This window comes from Littorina saxatilis, linkage group LG15 (assembly GCF_037325665.1).
Source record: "Littorina saxatilis isolate snail1 linkage group LG15, US_GU_Lsax_2.0, whole genome shotgun sequence".
NCBI classification, from domain to species: Eukaryota; Metazoa; Mollusca; class Gastropoda; order Littorinimorpha; family Littorinidae; genus Littorina; species Littorina saxatilis.
Window position 1 is genome coordinate 44,726,056 of NC_090259.1, and position 19,819 is coordinate 44,745,874.

At 42.5% G+C, this 19,819-nt stretch overlaps 1 protein-coding gene and 1 long non-coding RNA gene across 2 annotated transcripts in view; one reads left to right on the forward strand and one right to left on the reverse strand.

Moving 5' to 3' along the window:
• The window catches only part of LOC138949447 (uncharacterized), a 213,832-nt gene that overhangs the window by 120,749 nt on the left and 73,264 nt on the right, over positions 1-19,819 (forward strand). The window lies entirely within an intron of this gene.
• LOC138949438 (choline transporter-like protein 2) overlaps positions 2,775-19,819 on the reverse strand; it is a gene marked incomplete in the record, with an annotated part of 52,646 nt that continues 35,601 nt past the window's right edge. Inside the window, 4 exon segments of the mRNA XM_070321264.1 lie at positions 2,775-9,770; positions 15,415-15,495; positions 16,857-16,941; positions 18,332-18,420. Of these exon segments, the coding sequence (XP_070177365.1) occupies positions 9,445-9,770; positions 15,415-15,495; positions 16,857-16,941; positions 18,332-18,420 (581 nt within the window).

The following is a 19,819-nucleotide window of genomic DNA, read 5'->3' on the forward strand; positions in this document are numbered from 1 at the left end:
GTCTGTCTGTATCTCCCTCTGTTGGTGTGCACCTCTGTCTCTCTGTTAGAGTGTCTGTCTGTTTAGGTTCCCTAACTATGAAGTGATTCGGTCAACAGATGTAGAAGTTATAAACATTTTTATGGGTTGCAATTGTTTTGGGTCACCCTGTATTTACAGAACATTTTGTGTGCAAATAATATCGTTTGTCTTTCACCTTTCTTTCCTAGTCTAATACAATGCTATTTGGAGAAAAAAATCCCATTCGGCTTAATTTTTCACCCGCTTTTGTTTGTTTTGCCTTTCTTTCTTACCTATTTGCTGTTATTGATCTTCTTCAATGTGTGTTTCTCAGTACGGTTCTCTCTCTCCCCCCCCCCCCCCGCCTCTCTCTCTCTCTCTCCCTCTCCCCCTCTTTCTCTCCCCCTCTCTCTCTCTCTATCCCCTTCTCTCTCTCTCTTCCCCCTTCTCTGTCTCTCTCTCCCCCTCTCTCTTCCCCTCTCTTTCTCCCCCCCCCCTCTCTCTCTATCCCTCTTTCTCCCCCCCTCTCTCTCTATCCCTCTCTCTCCCCCTCTCTCTTCCCCCTTCTCTGTTTCTCTCCCTCTCTCTCTCTCCCGCTCCCTCTCTCTCCCCCTCTCTTTCTCCCCCTCTCTCTCTCTCTCCCCCTCTCTTTCTCTCCCCCTCTCTCTTCCCCCTTCTCTGTCTCTCTCCCTCTCTCTCCCTCCCTCTCTCTCTCTCCCTCCCTCTCTCTCTCCCTGTCTTTCTTTCCCTCTCTCTCCCCCCTCTCTCTCTCTCCCTCTCTCTTTCTCCCTGTCTTTCTCTCCCTCTCTCTCTCTCTCCCCCTCTCTCTTCGTCCTTCTCTGTCTCTCTCCCTCTCTCTCTCCCCCTCTCTCTCCCTCTCTCTCTCCCTGTCTTTCTCTCCCTCTCTCTCTCTCTCTCCCCCCCCCTCTCTCTCTCTCTGCCAGACAAAAGGAGGTCACAGCCACCCAGTTACAGATTGTTGCCCTGTGTTTTATCCCCATTTGCCTACCACCCAATGCTACCACCCCAACACGTGTTGCTACCGAGACCTAAAACGTTCCCTGCTGTTCCGTAAATGCTGGAAAAGGTCGAAGGGAAGTCGGTCTGCCTGGAAGTAGACCTATTCACCCTACGTAGGAGGTGTCTGGGAACACCGCCACCGTGCGGAGGGGTTTTGCGGGCAGCGCAGCAAAGAGAAAGAGGGAACAAATTTTCTCGAGCTCGCGAGGCAGCAAGCACTATGTCTCACTTGCAGCTACAATGTATATAGGGAGGACGTCAGCCGGCTTTGTTTATCTCACACAAACTTGATACTGACTATATATTCCCCTCCCCTCCAAAAAAGGGCTGCTGATCGAACTTTGGACCATGTATTCCCCCCCTTAGATTCTAATTTGTAATGACAAATGGTATTGTGACTTTGAAATTAGCTTCAACGCAAAATATTTCTTTTCAAATTCAAGGGACGTAACCGCTCGGTGCGTTTTCGAATAAATCGAATTTGGGGGAAAATCGAGCGAATTACATCACAAATCTGTTCCAGTTGCAAGATCTTGACATGCTTTTCTCCCTCAAGATAATTGTACCGCTTGAAATATGCTGTTATCATTATCTTTTATTTTCACTGAGGAGCTTACAAATAAAACAAAACAGTATTTTGCTTGCTTTCCATGTTTTTTGCGAACTTTTACATTAAAAGTACATATTTTTTCCTTAGCATCAAAACTTGAAGCACAGGTTTCTAAGAACGTCCATTTTGGCTCTGATGCATCGCCTTGTCCACACGGACCCACGACCACCAGCGAAGGTTAAAAGAAAAATTGTTAGGATGAAAGTCGCTTGTTCGTTTCAATGCTCGTATTATTCTCTCAGGTGACTCTATTGCACATGTATGCATGCGTTTATAATGAGCTTACTTCCCTTTATTTCTCGGATTGCCGTGCTTTTTGTGTAGGCAAAACCTCCACTATATCGAGATAAAAAACCACACCCAACAACTCGATTTTGAAGTACAAATAAAGTTTAACTTTCCGTTTAAAAGGTTTTATAAGATTTATTTAGCGGTGCTTTGAAGAGACAAGCCCCATGCGTGTGTGTGTGAGCGTGTTACTGACCGTGTATTTGTAAACAACATTATGAACAATCAAGTTGAAACGAACGTACAATCAGAGAGAGAGAGAGAGAGAGAGAGAGAGAGAGAGAGAGAGAGAGAGAGAGAGAGAGAGAGAGAGAGAGAGAGAGAGAGAGAGAGAGAGAGAGAGAGAGAGAGAGAAAGAACCACAAACACACACACACACACACGCACAAACTCACACACACAAACACAATAACAACGCGCATTAAGGTTAAAAACCCAACTTTATTACAATAACAATATTGTTTATTTTAGAAAAGTTAAAACGAATTAATGAACATTATCCCATATGACAATGAATTAATATGTATGTCAATTGGGAAAAATTGATAAAAAAATATAAGATGAAAATTAATATACTCCACAGTTGACACAATCGTTACACTACAAAACTTGTGTACACAAGACGGACAAAAACAACTACGAAATCGAAGCATTTCATTTTTGTTTTTACATTAAAATAGTAAACACAGATATTTTTAATAAGCAAGAGATGTACAAATTCCCCGGTCTCTCCACGCATGTATGCAAAGGAACACAAACATGTGTGAACACTTGCACATACCATGACTTTTATATTGGGCGCTGTGGCATGGACAAGTTCATAACCTTCATGCATTCATCCCCTCCCCCTTCACACACACACACAACCTGCACGCAAACACCTGCATGCACGCACACACACTAACACGCACGCACACACACTAACACGCACGCACACACACTAACACGCACGCACACACACTCACCTTCATGCACGCACACACTAACGCACGCACGCACGCAGTGCACACACACTAACACGCACGCACACACACTCACCTTCATGCCCGCACACACACTAACACACACTCACCTTCATGCACGCACACACACTAACACGTACGCACACACACTCACCTTCATGCACGCACACACACTAACACGTACGCACACACACTCACCTTCATGCACGCACACACACTAACACGTACGCACACACACTCACCTTCATGCACGCACACACACTAACACGCACACACACACACTCACCTTCACGCACACACACTAACACGCACGCACACACACTCACCTTCATGCACGCACACACACTAACACGTACGCACACACACTCACCTGCATGAACACACACACTAACGCACACACACTAACACGCACGCACACACACTCACCTTCATGCACGCACACACACTAACACGCACGCACACACACTCACCTTCATGCACGCACACACACTAACACGTACGCACACACACTAACACGCACGCACACACACTAACACGCACGCACACACACTCACCTTCACGCACACACACTAACACGCACGCACACACACTAACACGCACGCACACACACTAACACGCACGCACGCACACACACTCACCTGCAGGCACGCACACACACTAACACGCACGCACACACACTCACCTTCATGCACGCACACACACACTAACACGTACGCACACACACTCACCTTCATGCCCGCACACACACTAACACGCACGCACACACACTAACACGCACGCACACACACTAACACGCACGCACACACACTCACCTTCATGCACGCACACACACTAACACGCACGCACACACACTCACCTTCATGCACGCACACACACACTAACACGCACGCACACACACTCACCTTCATGCCCGCACACACACTAACACGCACGCACACACACGTTCATAGTGCACAAACCTAAAGACGCAGAACCATGCAGGCGAGATGGTATAATAACCTCTGCTGAGGGGGAGGGAGTGAGAAGGAGATAGCGCAATCACAACAAATACAAATTGGCAAGCCCGCACATGTTACAAGTACAATGTATTGCATTATTGAAGACAACATCAGATGCACCGTAATACATCTGGAAAGACAACATGCAGAAAAAGTCACACGGCTGTAAATGCACTTGAGAAGGAGATACGATCATACAATAAACCAATGTGATCGAAGCGGACACTGTCGGCCAAATAAACCGTATGCACTGTCCCCCACGCAAAGTGAAGTTTATTTGGTGGTGGATAAATAAACAATCCCTGTCCTCCTCAATTATAGCTGCTTGTACTGCAACATCCACTTCTCTGCAGTAAGTGAATGTGTGTGTCTGTCCGTGTGAGTGTTTCCCCGTGTATGTGCGTGTGTGTGTGTGTGTGGTAGTGAGTGTGTGTGTGTGTGAGAGTATATGTATGTATGTACACTTGTGTGTGTGTGTGTGTGTGTGCGTCTCCGTGTGTGTGTTAGTGTGTGTCCTTGTGTTTGTATCAATGTGTGTGTGTTAGTGTGTGTCCTTGTGTTTGTATCAATGTGTGTGTGTGTGTGTTTGTTTTTGTGCGCACGTGCGTGTATGTAGAGGTTACATGCCGAGTCTCAGTGATTATTAAAAATAATGGTCGCAGTTAGCGGATCATGAAAAATGCGAGCTTTAGCTCGCATTTTTCATGATCCGCTAACTTCGACCATTATTTTTTTATAATCACTGAGACGAGGTGTGTAACCTCTTTATTCCTCCTTTCTTCAGTTATTCAAAGAAAAGAGGAGTTTTTTTTGCGAAAGTTTGATCGAATCCTATTCACTGAACCAGTCAACCTGCGCAGGCGATCGATTAATGCGCGGTTGTATAGTTCCGTGCAAATCATTCCATTTTGTTAACACTTCTTGTCAGTTTTCCTATTTTGGACTAAAATCAAGTACACAGATATGCTGTTATTCTGCTGTGGCGGCAAAGGCAGATATTGTGTGTTCTGTATATGTTTTGGTATCGCTTAGGATAATGTTCTTTCGTCAAATGGGACTAGCAGACGAACTTTTGCACCCGTGTTCCAACGTTAAAAACTGTATGAAGTTCAGTTTTCTGGGAAAAATAGTGTATGAAACCGCTTTATGTTGTTTAAATTGATGAGATGTGTGCATTTGGTTGCGTGTGATCTGTTTATTAAATGAAATATTGTTGAAAACTGACCGTCGGATTGTAGTCTGTTGTCGAAGAAACTGAGTGAAAAGAAGGGGAACTACTCTTGTCGCTAGACAAACTATGAGTTACTTGCCTTGTGAAATTGCTTGTGATGAACGTTTGAGCACGGCAGATCTAGATTCAGAAAACAACCGAACTCATGGATTTTATATGGAGATGCATGTGTTCAGGCCTGTAGTTGTTAATTTAAATGCGGTATGTTTGTATTGTTTGCTCCAGAGATGTATACTTCGTACATTAGAGCGTTCAGAACTTTTCAGTCGCAAAAAGTAGTACCGAAACAGAACAACTTCTCAACCCATTGCACTATCGAGGATTCAGGCTGTTGCTGGGTCGTTATTTGTTTGGTTGCTGGGTCATTATCGAAAAATAACTAGCTCTACAAGTTTACAGAGGCAAAGAAGCAGAGGGGGGAATAAACGTGTGTATGCACACGAACGATCGTGAAGCAGTCTACAGGTCCTATTTTGCTTTTTTGAATACACGGCCTGGAGGAATCATCGACGCTTCTTGCATTGGCATGTAGCATACTAGGGCATTGTACTGGTTTCAGTTTACATTTCTCCGTTATTCTTTTGTGATTTTTGCGTGTGCAAATAGGCCTATATACATCAGAAACCAACGAGAATGAGCTACATATCAACGCCTGCATGCATAACATTTGCATAATGTCTACTCGCGTCACTCGATTCTTAAACCACGAAGTTCAAATTACAATGGTTTCTCTTTTCCATTAGTCTTATTTGATTTTGTGTGTGCAAGTATATTCAAAGATAACACAACGGGAACCTCATAGGATGAACTTCACATGAACGCCTGCATTGAACATTTGCATAATTACTTCTTGCGTTACTCGCTTCTTAAACCCGGAAGTGGGCGGGGATGTAGCTCAGTCGGTAGCGCGCTGGATTTGTATCCAGTTGGCCGCTGTCAGCGTGAGTTCGTCCCCACATTCGGCGAGAGATTTATTTCTCAGAGTCAACTTTGTGTGCAGACTCTCCTCGGTGTCCGAACACCCCCGTGTGTACACGCAAGCACAAGACCAAGTGCGCACGAAAAAGATCCTGTAATCCATGTCAGAGTTCGGTGGGTTATAGAAACACGAAAATACCCAGCACGCTTCCTCCAAAAACGGCGTATGGCTGCCTAAATGGCGGGGTAAAAAACGGTCATACACGTAAAATTCCACTCGTGCAAAAAACACGAGTGTACGTGGGAGTTTCAGCCCACGAACGCAGAAGAAGAAAAAAAACCCGGAAGTTCAAATTACAATGGTTTCATTTTATGTTTTAACATTTTTTTTATATCATGTTTGTGTGTGCAAGTATATAAATACACATAACTCAACAGGACCACTGAGGACATCTTTTATATCAACGCCTGTATGCATATCATTTGCACAACCACTTTTTGCTTCTAAAAACCCGGAAGTTCAAATTAAAATGGCTTCATTACATTTAGTCAAGTTTTGACTAAATGTTTTAACATAGAGGTGGGAATCGAGACGAGGGTCGTGGTGTGTGTGTGTGTGTGTGTGTGTGTGTGTGTGTGTGTGTGTGTGTGTGTCTGTGTAGAGCGATTCAGAGTAAACTACTGGACCGATCTTTATGACATTTTTCATGAGAGTTCCTGGGTATGATATCCCCAGAGTTTTTTTCATTTTTTCGATAAATGTCTTTGATGATGTCATTTCCGGCATTTTGTAAAAGTTGAGGCGGCACTGTCACACCCTCATTTTTCAATCAAATTGATTGAAATTTTGGCCAAGCAATTTTCGACGAAGGCCGGACTTTGGTATTGCATTTCAGCTTGGAGGCTTAACTTTGGTCATTAAAAATCTGAAAATTGTAATTAAAGTTAATTTTTTTATAAAACGATCCAAATTACGTTTATCGTATTCTTCATCATTTTCTGATTCCAAAAATATATAAATATGTTATATTCGGATTAAAAACAAGCTCTGAAAATTAAAAATATAACAATTATGATTAAAATTAAATTTCCGAAATCGATTTAAAAACAATTTCATCTATTCCGTGTCTGTTCCTGATTCCAAAAACATATAGATATATGTTTGGATTAAAAACATGTTCAGAGAGTTAAAAAGAATTGAGATATAGAAAAGCGTGCTATCCTCCTCAGCGCAACCGCTACCGCGCTTTTCTGGATTGTTAATTTCACTGCCTTTGCCACGAGCGGTGGACAGACGATGCTACGAGTGTACGGTCTTGCGGAAATAATGCAATGCGTTCAGTTTCATTCTGTGAGTTCGACTGAGCTTGACTAAATGTTGTATTTTCGCCTTACGCGACTTGTTTTTCTGTTAGAATTATCCGATTTTTGTGTGTGCATGTATTCATATAAATACACAGAACACAGGAACCAGTGAGGATGAACTACATATCAACGCCTGCATGCATTACATTTACATAATTACTTCACGCGTTTCTTGCTTTTCAAACCCTGAAGGTCGAATGACAATGGTTCTGTCGGTGAAAAGACAGACACCAGCAAAAAGAAAAGGCCCCTTGTGCGGGGTGACAATAGGTGGAATCGCACTTGTGCCATGGTACACTTAAGGCAACAGAACAGTGCGACAACACCACATGAAAAATTCAATATACAACTCTTTCAACCCCTTTACCAGTTTTCAATGCGAATTCTATACCCATAAATACAATTAAACCTCTTTTTTTATGACCCCCCCCCCCCCCCCCCCCTTTAAGCTTGACTTTTCCAATTTAGTGTTCTGTAAACTCCCTCTCGCATATTGGGAATCTTCTCGATTCTGTTAACACTGGTAATAGCATAGCTTTCTGATGATTCAAGTTTCTCGGGTTTGAAGTGGTCATAAAAGGAAGATTCCACTAAACACTAGGATTTGGTCAGAATAAGAGAGCACATCTCTGGAGGTGCTCGCGCGCGAGCCAACGTAGTGGCTTCACAGATGGCAATCATGTTTTAATTTCATTGACATCAAAATGTAAGGCCACTGAAATGCGAGTCAGCCAATGGTATTGTTGCTCAGCTAGTAACATAGAGTTGTTTTTTGGGCTCCCACGCCTATTCCCAACGCAAGCGGCTATAGCTTCCTAGCATTTTTCGCCTGAAGGAAATTGGTGTCAGATCATCTCATCAGATTAAGATTATCATCGATCGCCATCCCTGCCCCTCCCCTCCTTCCCAAACGAAGATGAACTTTCGAGATACGACATCGCACGCCCTGGACTTTTGAAATGACAACACGCATATACTGTGTTGTCCATCATGCGACATCAGCAGAAGGTAAAGAAAAGCCTGGATGCTTTACCTTTCAATGGCAACACGCATATACTGTGTTGTCCATCATGCGACATCAGCAGAAGGTAAAGAAAAGCCTGGATGCTTTACCTTTCAATGGCAACACGCATATACTGTGTTGTCCATCATGCGACATCAGCAGAAGGTAAAGAAAAGCCTGGATGCTTTACCTTTCAATGGCAACACGCATATACTGTGTTGTCCATCATGCGACATCAGCAGAAGGTAAAGAAAAGCCTGGATGCTTTACCTTTCAATGGCAACACGCATATACTGTGTTGTCCATCATGCGACATCAGCAGAAGGTAAAGAAAAGCCTGGATGCTTTACCTTTCAATGGCAACACGCATATACTGTGTTGTCCATCATGCGACATCAGCAGAAGGTAAAGAAAAGCCTGGATGCTTTACCTTTCAATGGCAACAAGAAGAACAAAAACACCACTGCTTGAAAAGAGGCAAGAATGAGCAATAAAACTGTGGGACAAAGTCTCAAGTGCTTGTTGCAAACAAGTCAGAAATGTACCACAACATTTCCTGAATTGATCTGGCCTGTTGGTCCAATACATCGTGTCACAATCGTCTCTGTGGCAAAATAGGCCGCCTGGCGCAGTGTCGCAGAAAAATGTGACATGGAGACAAATGCTCAACTTTAACAGGAGCAAATGTTCTTTGCCCGACCCGTGAAGAAAGAAAGCGTTCGCATAAAAGACAAAACCTAAACGTGGCAAACAAGAACAAAACCTGTAACAAAACTGTGAAAATGTAACTTGCACTATCATCCTTCTTCTTCTTTCACTTCCCTGGCGACTTTTAAGTTTGTCACAAAGCTGTGCAAATTTGACCGGTCGACCCGACAAGAAACAGGCGTTCGCATAAAAAAACAACGAACCTGGCAAACACAACAAAACCTGTAACAAAACTGTGAAACTGTAACTTGAAAAGTCATTCTATTTCTTTTTGTTCTTCACTGACGACATTTTTGGTTTGTCACAAAGTTGTGCAAATGTGACCTGTCGACACAAATAATCTATTTCTTCTTTTTCTTCCCTGGGGATTGCTTGGCCGGCGTCCCCTCGTCAATGAAGGGCAGGCTGACATCCACTTCGTCCACTGATATCTCACCCCCGGCCCCTCCCCCAACAAACCCTTCTGCTGGCTTGACCCCCTCACCGTCCACTCCCTTCGGAGCTGCCCCCTCCTTCCCGCCGCTGTCAGTGTCGAGCAGTCTGACCGCAGCCTCCGTGTCTCCGCCCTGAGGGGTCGTGGCCTTGCTGAGCTTGGGGTCCTTGCTGTGGGGGTCGTGTTGAAGCTTCTCCATCAGCACGAAGCCATCCATCTCGTCCTGGCTCACACCTGGTGGGGGAAGGCTAGCGTGATGAGTAATGATGACATGGGACAGAAAGAGAGACACAGGATTGGACCTCGTGTACGAGAGAGAGGAGCTTCCCAAATATTGCATGGGTACAGGGGCTGGGCAGGCGGGGGTATGTGGGGCCTTGTCCTCCAGCTACTGTTAAAACTGATTTAGCATTTGAAAGGGACACTTTGGGCATCTTCTTTTAGGGTAACGGGGGGGGGGGGGGGGGGGTGGGGGGGGGGCTTCAAGAACCCAGGATCCCCCCCCCCCCCACCTCCTAGGCCAGCTCTGAGCTGGGAGGGAGTGGGATGGGTTGGAGAGGGGAGTAATGGGTGTGGAGAAGAGTCGTGGTGACTAAGTTCTTCATGAGCACATAGCCATCCATCTCGTCTTGGCTGTTACCTTGGGAAGAGACAGTGTACTACACGTCCAATACGTGTGTTCTCAATACTCTGTGTGTTTGGGGGAAGGGGAGAAAGAGACAAGGGACCAGGAGTGGGATGGGGTGGTGGGATGGGGTGGTGGGATGGGTTGGTGGGATGGGGTGGTGGGATGGGGTGGTGGGATGGGGTGGTGGGGGCGACAAAAGGATGGGATGAGAAAGGGATCGAGACTTCCACCTCGTCTCTCTACCCTTCCCTTTTGTCGTCCTGTTCTTTAAAGGAGGGGGTCCGTGGCCTGATTGAAATCTCAAACAAATCTCAATTTCAACCAATCTGATTCAGTGCCTGGGTTCCACCCAGTTAGGCCCTTGCTTGTGCTCAACACCCCTAGGGGGGGGGGGGGGGGAACCTGTTCCAGTTATCTCGTCTCTAACTCAGGAAAGGAGACATATTCTTCTAAAGAGAGAGAGAGAGAGAGAGAGAGAGAGAGAGAGAGAGAGAGAGAGAGAGAGAGAGAGAGAGAGAGAGAGAGAGAGAGAGAGAGAGAGAGAGAGAGAGAGAGAGCGAGAGAGAGCGAGAGAGAGAGAGAGGGGGGGAAAGAGAAAGAGAGAGAGAGAGAGAGAGGGAAAGAGAGAGAGAGGGGGAAAGAGAGAGAGAGAGAGAGAGGGAAAGAGAGAGAGAGAGAGAGAGAGAGAGAGAGAGAGAGAGAGAGGAGGGGCTAATGGGCGGGAGAGGGGGTGAAATATCTACACCATGCTCATCTTTGCTCCCACGACCTCTAACTTCACGCATGCAATAAGACAAGAACAAAAATGCAAGGAACACAAATTCAAGAAATAGGGCACCAAGTTTTGATTCTGCAATAACCAATGCCAGTATATGTAGCAGCCAGGAATCAGAATCCAGAAACACACACGCAACGGATAACATGTACATTAGGCAAAAAATAAAAATAGGTCTGTTTACGGTAACATAGGCCAAAAAAAATAGGGTCGGTAGGTCGGGATTTTTTTTTTCTCCAAAAAACCATATTTTTACGTTATTTTTATTTTTTTCCCCCCTAAAATGCCAAAAAAAAGTCTAGGGTCGCGCGAAAAATATAGGGTCGGTCGGGTTACCGTAAACAGACTATTTTTTTTTTTTTGCCTTACAATTAATCATAACTGTGAACTCTATGCACATTTAATACTTCATAAGCGTTAGAAACTCTGAATGATAAGAAAAATTGCATTATGAAAACAGTCAAATGAAAATTTACAGAATCAAAGGAATGTAGTATAAAATATATTCATCAAAAATCTAAAAGATGTGTGCGTTAGAGTCACAAATAGAACAGTGACTAAACCCAAGTGGCTAGTTCATGCAACAATAGTTCACTGCCAATGGTCGTTGTTAGAAACAATACAACATCAATGTTATAGACACCTGGGGTGGTGAGCATGAGAAAGAACACAACTGGGTGGGACCCAGGCATTTATCTTTTTCAAGAGAAGTCATGTGAACATTGTCCATGCATATTTTGCATTGCATGAACAATAAATAATCTTATGTCTTATGATTGAAATCTCAAACAAATCTCAATTTCAACCAATCTGATTCAGTGCCTGGGTCCCACCCAGTTAGGCCCTTGCTTGTGCTCTACACCCCTAGGTGCATTCTATGTTAATATTTGGCAATAGGCATTGTGTTCGGACATCACAAAAATATGACTTTAAAGTCACAACAAAGATAGAACACGTCCTCTGTCTAGGATACACCATCTACATTTCCTTTGTTACCCATCATTGATCAATACTGTTTCACATACTCATATGTACACACACACACACGCACTGACACACACACACACACACACACAAACACACACCCGTGTCACACACACGCATGCCAAATTGCATCATTATCCAACCTCGAATAAAACACAAAAGTAATTCCAATCTATAAAAAAAACAAGATACATGTAAACAGATCATCTGAAATGATGTTTGTTCTAAAACTGCTAAAACAACCAAGCAGCTGTTCAACTGAAGAGAAGAGTGCTCCAAAATATCTGAGTAAAACTCCGTAAAAAATAGTGAGATTCTAATCATTTCCAGTTGAAAGGTAGTACACGAACTACAATTGTACATGCTATTAGTTTGAAGGTCTGTTGCGCTTTACCCATTATGTCTTCTCATAGACAATCATCAGAAACATTATTCTCAACTGATAAGCAAACTTGCACTACAAATGACAAGACATAACCGTCATGGGTGGGACTGAACAATGTCATGAATCCCAAAGAAATTTAAGGGGGTGGGGGGGTCTGCATGGGGGCCCCCAGACGCTGAAGGATTTGTATAAATTAACAACCCAAAAAACGTCACCACAGACATTACGAATGAGGATTTCCGGCATATACCGGAAGAATCCCACCCATGTTATTCTGATTCTCTGAAACAACACAAACATATATATATATAGCACCTTCAGTTGTTATGCCAACATAAGCATGATCAAACTCAAACGCACTCTAAAACATAACTAGCAAGCAACTAAACGTAAAAAAAAGAATTTGAGTTAGTCACTGACACTGTGAAAGGTATTATTTATATTAAAAAGCACAAAATAAAATCATGCAGTCTTAAAAAAACCAAACAATAACAGCAACAAAAACCAACAGTTCACACAAACTAGTTCATCAAAACAAAGGCAAAATACATCAACTGTTTGTTCAACTCATGAACACCGTTCACTGCTATTCAAAGATACTGTTTTTTCAATGTACAGTGGAGTCCAGCTATAACGAACCTGGGTATAACGAAATCCCTCTTTTAACAAACTGCCATTGATTTCCCGGCCGACAACCTTCTATTTCTTACTTGTTACTTTCTGGCTACATCGAACCTTTTGAACTCATTTGCATAACAAACCCCTCTTTTAACAAACACGTTTTCATCGCCCCAGAGCCGTTTTGTCTCTATAAGTCACAAGGCTACAACGAACTGATGTCAATAATTGTCTCCAAAGACAAAAATACACAAAAATACACAAACACAAGTGACTGGGTGGCCGAGCGGTAACGCACTTGCGCTCGGAAGCGAGAGGTTGCGTGTTCAGGCCTGGGTCAGGCCGCAATTTTCTCCCCCCTTTCCTAACCTAGATGGTGGGTTCAAGTGCTAGTCTTTCGGATGAGACGAAAAACCGAGGTCCCTTCGTGTACACTACATTGGGGTGTGCACGTTAAAGATCCCACGATTGACAAAAGGGTCTTTCCTGGCAAAATTGTATAGGCATAGATAAAAATGTCCATCAAATACCCGTGGGACTTGGAATAAAGTAAAAAAAAAAATTCCATCTCACACGGCATTAAGTCTCAGGAAACATGAATACACGCATGCAGGAAAAAAAAAATATGGGTAGCGCCGTGTGTATGGCAGCTCGCTTTCCCCGGGGAGAAAGCAGCCCGAATTTCCATGAGGGTAACCTCACTGGACTGTAAATCTTATCCAATCCACATCGCGTGATGAGCGAACTCTGAACAAACTAACAGCGGGAGGTGCACGGAACAGATCGAACCAAAACCGAAAGTTGTGGTGACGTCATGACATTTTGCGATGTGCACATGTGGTCTGTCTTGCTAAAAACAATGGCTGACAAACATGGTTTCGAAATCTGGAACTGTTTTTTTGTTCTCTCCGATCCGTGACCGAGTGACGCGATATAGAACCACGCGTTCGTTTGAATCAATACTCTCCTCAGGCAGTGAAGTCTCCTAAATTGCTCAACACTGTGGACAGTCCGGAGTGCAGTTATGTCCCATGAATGAGCGAGTCAAAGTTTTATCGTGAAAACTGACGCTTTTCATGCACCTCCCGCTGTTAGTTTGCCTCTCTCTATGGATTATATTATGAAGCTGTTGAAAACATGCAGAGATTGTACTCTCCAAGGAAAGATCGATGGGACGTGAAGGTGATTGGGAAAACTTGTCTTGAGGCCATTTAGGGTTGAAAACTCTACAGCGAATTACTGATATAGCGAACTAAAATGTATCTCCCTTGAGATTCGTTGTACCCGGACTCCACTGTAAAATATTATGTACACAACCAGAAATATGTCAATTTTTTTGCATGGAATATGAACATTACAGTTCTCTCTCTTAAGACACATACCACAATCAACAGCTTGCCTACTTTCTACACTGTAGGGGTTTTCTTTTGCTGACAATTAGTTTTGGAGGCTGACATAGGCGTCAGTTACAAAATCAATTCTGCAAAACAGAAAAGAAATCCATTTTGCGTTTAAAGCTGTGGATTTTTGGTTTGTACTGTGTTCAAGTGACATGGACGCTCATATTCCACGTACAAACCTTGACGGGTCTTTGATGATTTACCAGCTGGTTTACATGGAAAAGAATTAAGGTACATGTATAACAGTAACATGTTGAAATTTTTGTCTTGTTCAGATCTCTTTGGGATGATTTGGTTTATAAAAGCAACAACCAAACAGAAAGCATCTTAGCTAATTCATTGTGGGTCACCACAGAAAAGAACTGGCTGACTTGAGTTTGGAGTATGCAAAGTCAGGACCATTAGCTGCACTACAAGTATGCTGGCTTTGGTGCAAGTTGTTATTAATATAAATATAAAGGACAAAAGAGTCCCATACAAATTACAGCTGCACGATTTCATTTTTGTGTGTTCTTTTTCTGTGGAGAAATTTTTGGTGTTTGTAAAAAAAAATTCAACAAAATAAAAGTGATCGATGCTTTTTCTTTTGATCTTGTTGTCAGTTGTTTTCTTCTCAAGCTAAGATCAAAATGCGGACCGAGTACAACAAAACAATATGAGATGAAACACCTCTGCCAGTCATTTTCATCAAAATCATTTGATCAAATGATGTACACACATTCACAGAAACTTCTCATTTGAGGGATGCAAAAAAAAAGAAAGAAAAAAAAAGAAACTACAACCACAATAAACATGTGAAAATAATCCTGATATCAACAAAATTTCAAACACAAAACTAGATTTAATACAACTGTCAAAACAACTTTAAGTTGCAACACAGCAAACAATTAAGAACAATATTAAGACAATCACTGACATTAAGAAAGAGAAAAGAAATTTTTTTTTAGCAACAACAAACAAAAAAGCAACAAAAATAGAAATAAAGTCAAAATTGTGAGCATGACACGCTGCACACGCTGAAGAACGCAGAACTCAAAAGTTGAAGCCGGCACACAGACGAGGAAAGCAGGCTCACGACTGCTTGTTACCTTTGCGTAGCAACGACTGCAGGCCTTTACTCATGTAGAACGGCTTGTCAGGGCTGCCGTCATTTCTCTCGAGATCCTCCACTGTCACAAATCCAAAAACAAATAAACTTCCAAATTTGCAAAATTTAGAATAAAAAAAAAAGAATTAGGTATGTTGTTGGAACGTTTTAACCCTTAGGCTGGTTGTCGCGACATATGTTGCGCTACTTTACGTATACTGTTACCAGTGGTTGTCATGACATAATTATGTCGCGATACTGGCTCAGTCTGTTTGGTCGGTTCCGATTACCTCCCATGGATGCGAAAACCTATATGACCGTTTTTCTGTATTTTTCTCTCTGTTAATTCCCCAGTCGCTATGCAACATGTGTTACACAATTGCACCAGTGTAAGGGTCAATTCATGACAAAGCAAAACGTTACGTTCGTTAATCTTTGACCCTGCGGTCCTTTTAAGTGGGCAGACAAACACTTATAATACAATTAAATATGATAATTAATTATAGTTCTTCCACTCTCACGTTAAAACATCAACACTCAGTAACGAAGTATCATTTGCAACTTCATTCATCATGCTAAATTTTGACAATTTTTACAAACAATCGTTTGCAACACTGTCTCCTTCCTTGATTCATGATATTTCATAAACAATCATCCACAGCTTCACCCTCTTGAATCATGACCTTTCATGAATGATAATCTACAACTATATCATCGTAAATCAGTTACAAATTTTCATGAGTGATCACACGCAACTTATTATAATCGTGAATGAAAACGTTTTGCTCTTCAGTGTCTCTGATCACCTGAAGACTCTATAAAACCTCGGTGGACAACACACATGCAAATACAAATGGAGAGAAAAGGACAACAACAGAGACAGACAGACAGACAGACAGACAGAAAAGACAGACAAGACCTAAAATCAATATTCACACAAGCAGAGGAAGAGACTGTATCCATGACAAAATCATATACTCATAGACATTAATGAAACAGCTAGTTATCAGACAAAGAGAAACACACATACATGTAGGCACTGAAACACAGACACACTAACACACACATACAATCTGTACTTGTGAAGAAAAGAAAGAGTTGTGCCCATGCACCAGCGCTGAAAACTCACAAAATGGGGCACTAGCCTTTGGCTAGTACTTCTCATAATTTACTAGCCAGAGAGCAAATTTCAGTCTTTTTACTCGCCAAACCAACCATTTGTTTCAGCAACTTTACTCGCATTTGGTGAGTGGATTAACATTTCTACTCACCATTTACATGTTTCTACGGGTTGCCATGGCGAGTAAAATACTCGCCACTTTCAGGCCTGTCTACAGCCAAATCATAGCCTTTAAACAAACAGCTAGTAATCAAACAGAGAGAGAGAGAGACAGACTGACAGACACAGACAGACAGACAGACAAACATATAACCACTACTCACGGAAGCAGAGGAAGATTGTGTCGACAGCCATATCGTAGACGTTGAAGAAACAGCTAGTGACCAGGTACGTCCCCAAGACTAGAATCTGCAATGTATCAAAACAGAAATGGTTCAACAAAAATAGCAGAAAATAAAGAAAGATTGAAAAAAAGAAAGAGGGGAAGAAAGAAAGAAGGACAAAGAGAAAGACAGAAAGAAGACACACACAAAAATTCCATGATCCCGCTTTATTCATTAAAAATTGATTTTCCGAGATGCCAGGATGCCAGCTGGTTGGCGGCTTTAAAAAAAAGAAGAAGTTATTTCTTATTTTCTTTACATCATCCAGGCATGGGAATGGCTGAATAAAAAGTCAGCTGAAAACAGGAGAGGTCCGGGGGTCCTCCCCCCAACATTTTTTTTTTAAAGATCAAAATCTACGCAATCAGAGGGGTATTTGGGACAAAGTTCAGCATTTAATTTCACATAAATATGCAGGTGTTTTAGCTGCAACTTTAATATTTAAAAATTCTGAACAAAGGATTGTGCATACTTTATGACTTTCTTGCAAACATTCACTGAATGCTCTCACTCTCAATCATACTTGTCAAACCCACGAGGAAACATGTGATAGGATCCAGCTCATCTTTAACTTTCTCTTATTCCAGGTATTGAATCAAAGGGAATGAATAATACAATGATAAAAAAACAAAAAAAAACCACTTTTCGTTAGTAGATGCTTGCTGAGGGCAATGAAACCACGATTGTTGTACACAATTTTTGTCACAAAGGGTGCATCTTGCTTGACCGGGCGTGTCGACTTTTTGTATCTGTTCACCGATCCGCTCTTGCTTGTCACCAACTTTAACCTCTTTGGAAACCCAATCCCATTTCCACTGGTTAACCACACCTTTTTCGTCATAATCCTGGCACCAACGAACAATATTCAATACCGAAGACATGTCTTTGTCTCGGACAAGTAAAGCACATGCAGCGGATGTTGCGCGAACGTCTGTTTCATATCACGTGGGACAGCAAAGACTACAAAAGCTGAAGTCAACCGTCAGTTCCGGATAGTGGCTTGTGCCACTGGAAGACAACCGACCGTTTGAGAATAAAAACCTCATATAAGATTTTTGAGGGATTTTTTTTTTTTCACCCGCTGAATTTTTTGCCCCCGCTGAAACTCCTCACGAAAACCGCTGAAATTAGCGGATCCGCGGACCATTCCCATGCCTTATCATCTAATAATTTCCTTCCTTTGAATTTGGGGTATTTTTATCATGTTAAACTGAAACAACCCCCCCCCCCCCCCCCCAAAAAAAAAAAAAAAAAAAAAAATTAAATGATCAGAAAAAGGCAGGCAGATGGATGAGACATACATACCGACAGACAGACAGACATACAGAGAGACAGAGCAACAGACAGACAGACAGACATACAGACATACAGAGAGACAGAGCAACAGACAGACAGGGATCAAACCATTCACTCACAATAACAGGCACCAGACGGAAGTGCAGGGCTGGTACAAAGTCCTCCAACCCAAGGGTGTGTCGTTCAAACCAGTAGTACGATGCCACAGCTGTTTGAAAATAAAGACCACAGGGTAAATAGCGTTTCTGTTTTATTCATTATTATTTTTTTAACCTTTTTACACACAGACAAACACTGAAATTTCAATCAAACCTACACAAAACTACACTAAAACACTAAAAGTTCCAGATCAACAGAAATAACAAATTTTTTATGGACATTAGTGCTTGCACAATAGGTCTGCAATATGTCATTCAAAAGCAAAAGTAACAGACAAGAATAATTTGCAACCATTCATTCATCATATATATATATATAATACTAGAGGAATACCCGGCTTCGCCGGGGTGAATCGCGAGACAGAGACAGACAGCGTGGCGGTTCATCACAAACACCTTTGCAGGCGAAGTCCTGTCAAACGGGATTGAGAATTTTAGAGCTTATTTCTTAGCCCTATATTATCTGTTGTGGCTTCTCAAATGCCAGAACATACAGACAGACAAAAGCCGCTAGACCCCATCACAAACAGAACTCTACAATACACAGGTTTTTGCCTACACACACACAAACACACACAAACACAGAGAAGCCGTATATATATATATGTATATCTATATCTATAAATATATAGAGATAGGTGACAGTGTATTTTTCGCGTGGCTATAAATTGATTCGACCTTTTCACTTTGACAGTAAGAACAACTTACGGGTGCAAGGGAAGCGTTCTGGACAGCGCAGTGACATTCTAAAAATAGTAACTTAGAAACGGAAATATGGATTGAAGCCACACGAAGGAAGGGAGATAAACGCAAAACACTGGAGAAGATAAGGAAGAGTTACTTGTAATGGTGAAATGAACACAAAAACCAAAATCGGTTCAGCGCTGCGCGCTGAGAGCACGTGTTGAAATATCTCATCGATGTTTTTAGCACGAGTGGATTTGTACGTGTATAATCGTGTATATCATCTGAGAAGCCATATCAGACTAAAAAGGGCCTAGAGATAAGCTCTAAATGTTTCATTCCTGTGTGAGTGGACTTCGCCTCCAAAGGTGATTATGGTGATTCGGCACTCGATTACATTCGGCGTCGTCAACATGAATGGGACTCGACATGATATGATCATGAATGGCATCATGGTCACTGAATCATTTTCGTGCTGTTCCCATTCCACGAATCTGGGAGGGACCTAAGCTTGGAGGATCCATGGTTCGGTTCTTTCAAACGGGGGGTGGGTGTGACAGGGAGACTACCGCCGCCCTTCACAGTAGACTCTGCAGAGTTGTGCCCCTTAGAAGTTGTGAGATATTTATAGCTCTTTATAGCTCGCAAAGCAACACCTGTGGATTGTAGAGTTCTGTTTGTGATATCGTAAATATTCTGCATCAAATTTGGTGGGCATATTCAGGTGGACCCCGGGCACAAACTGGTGGATAAAAACCGGCGAAG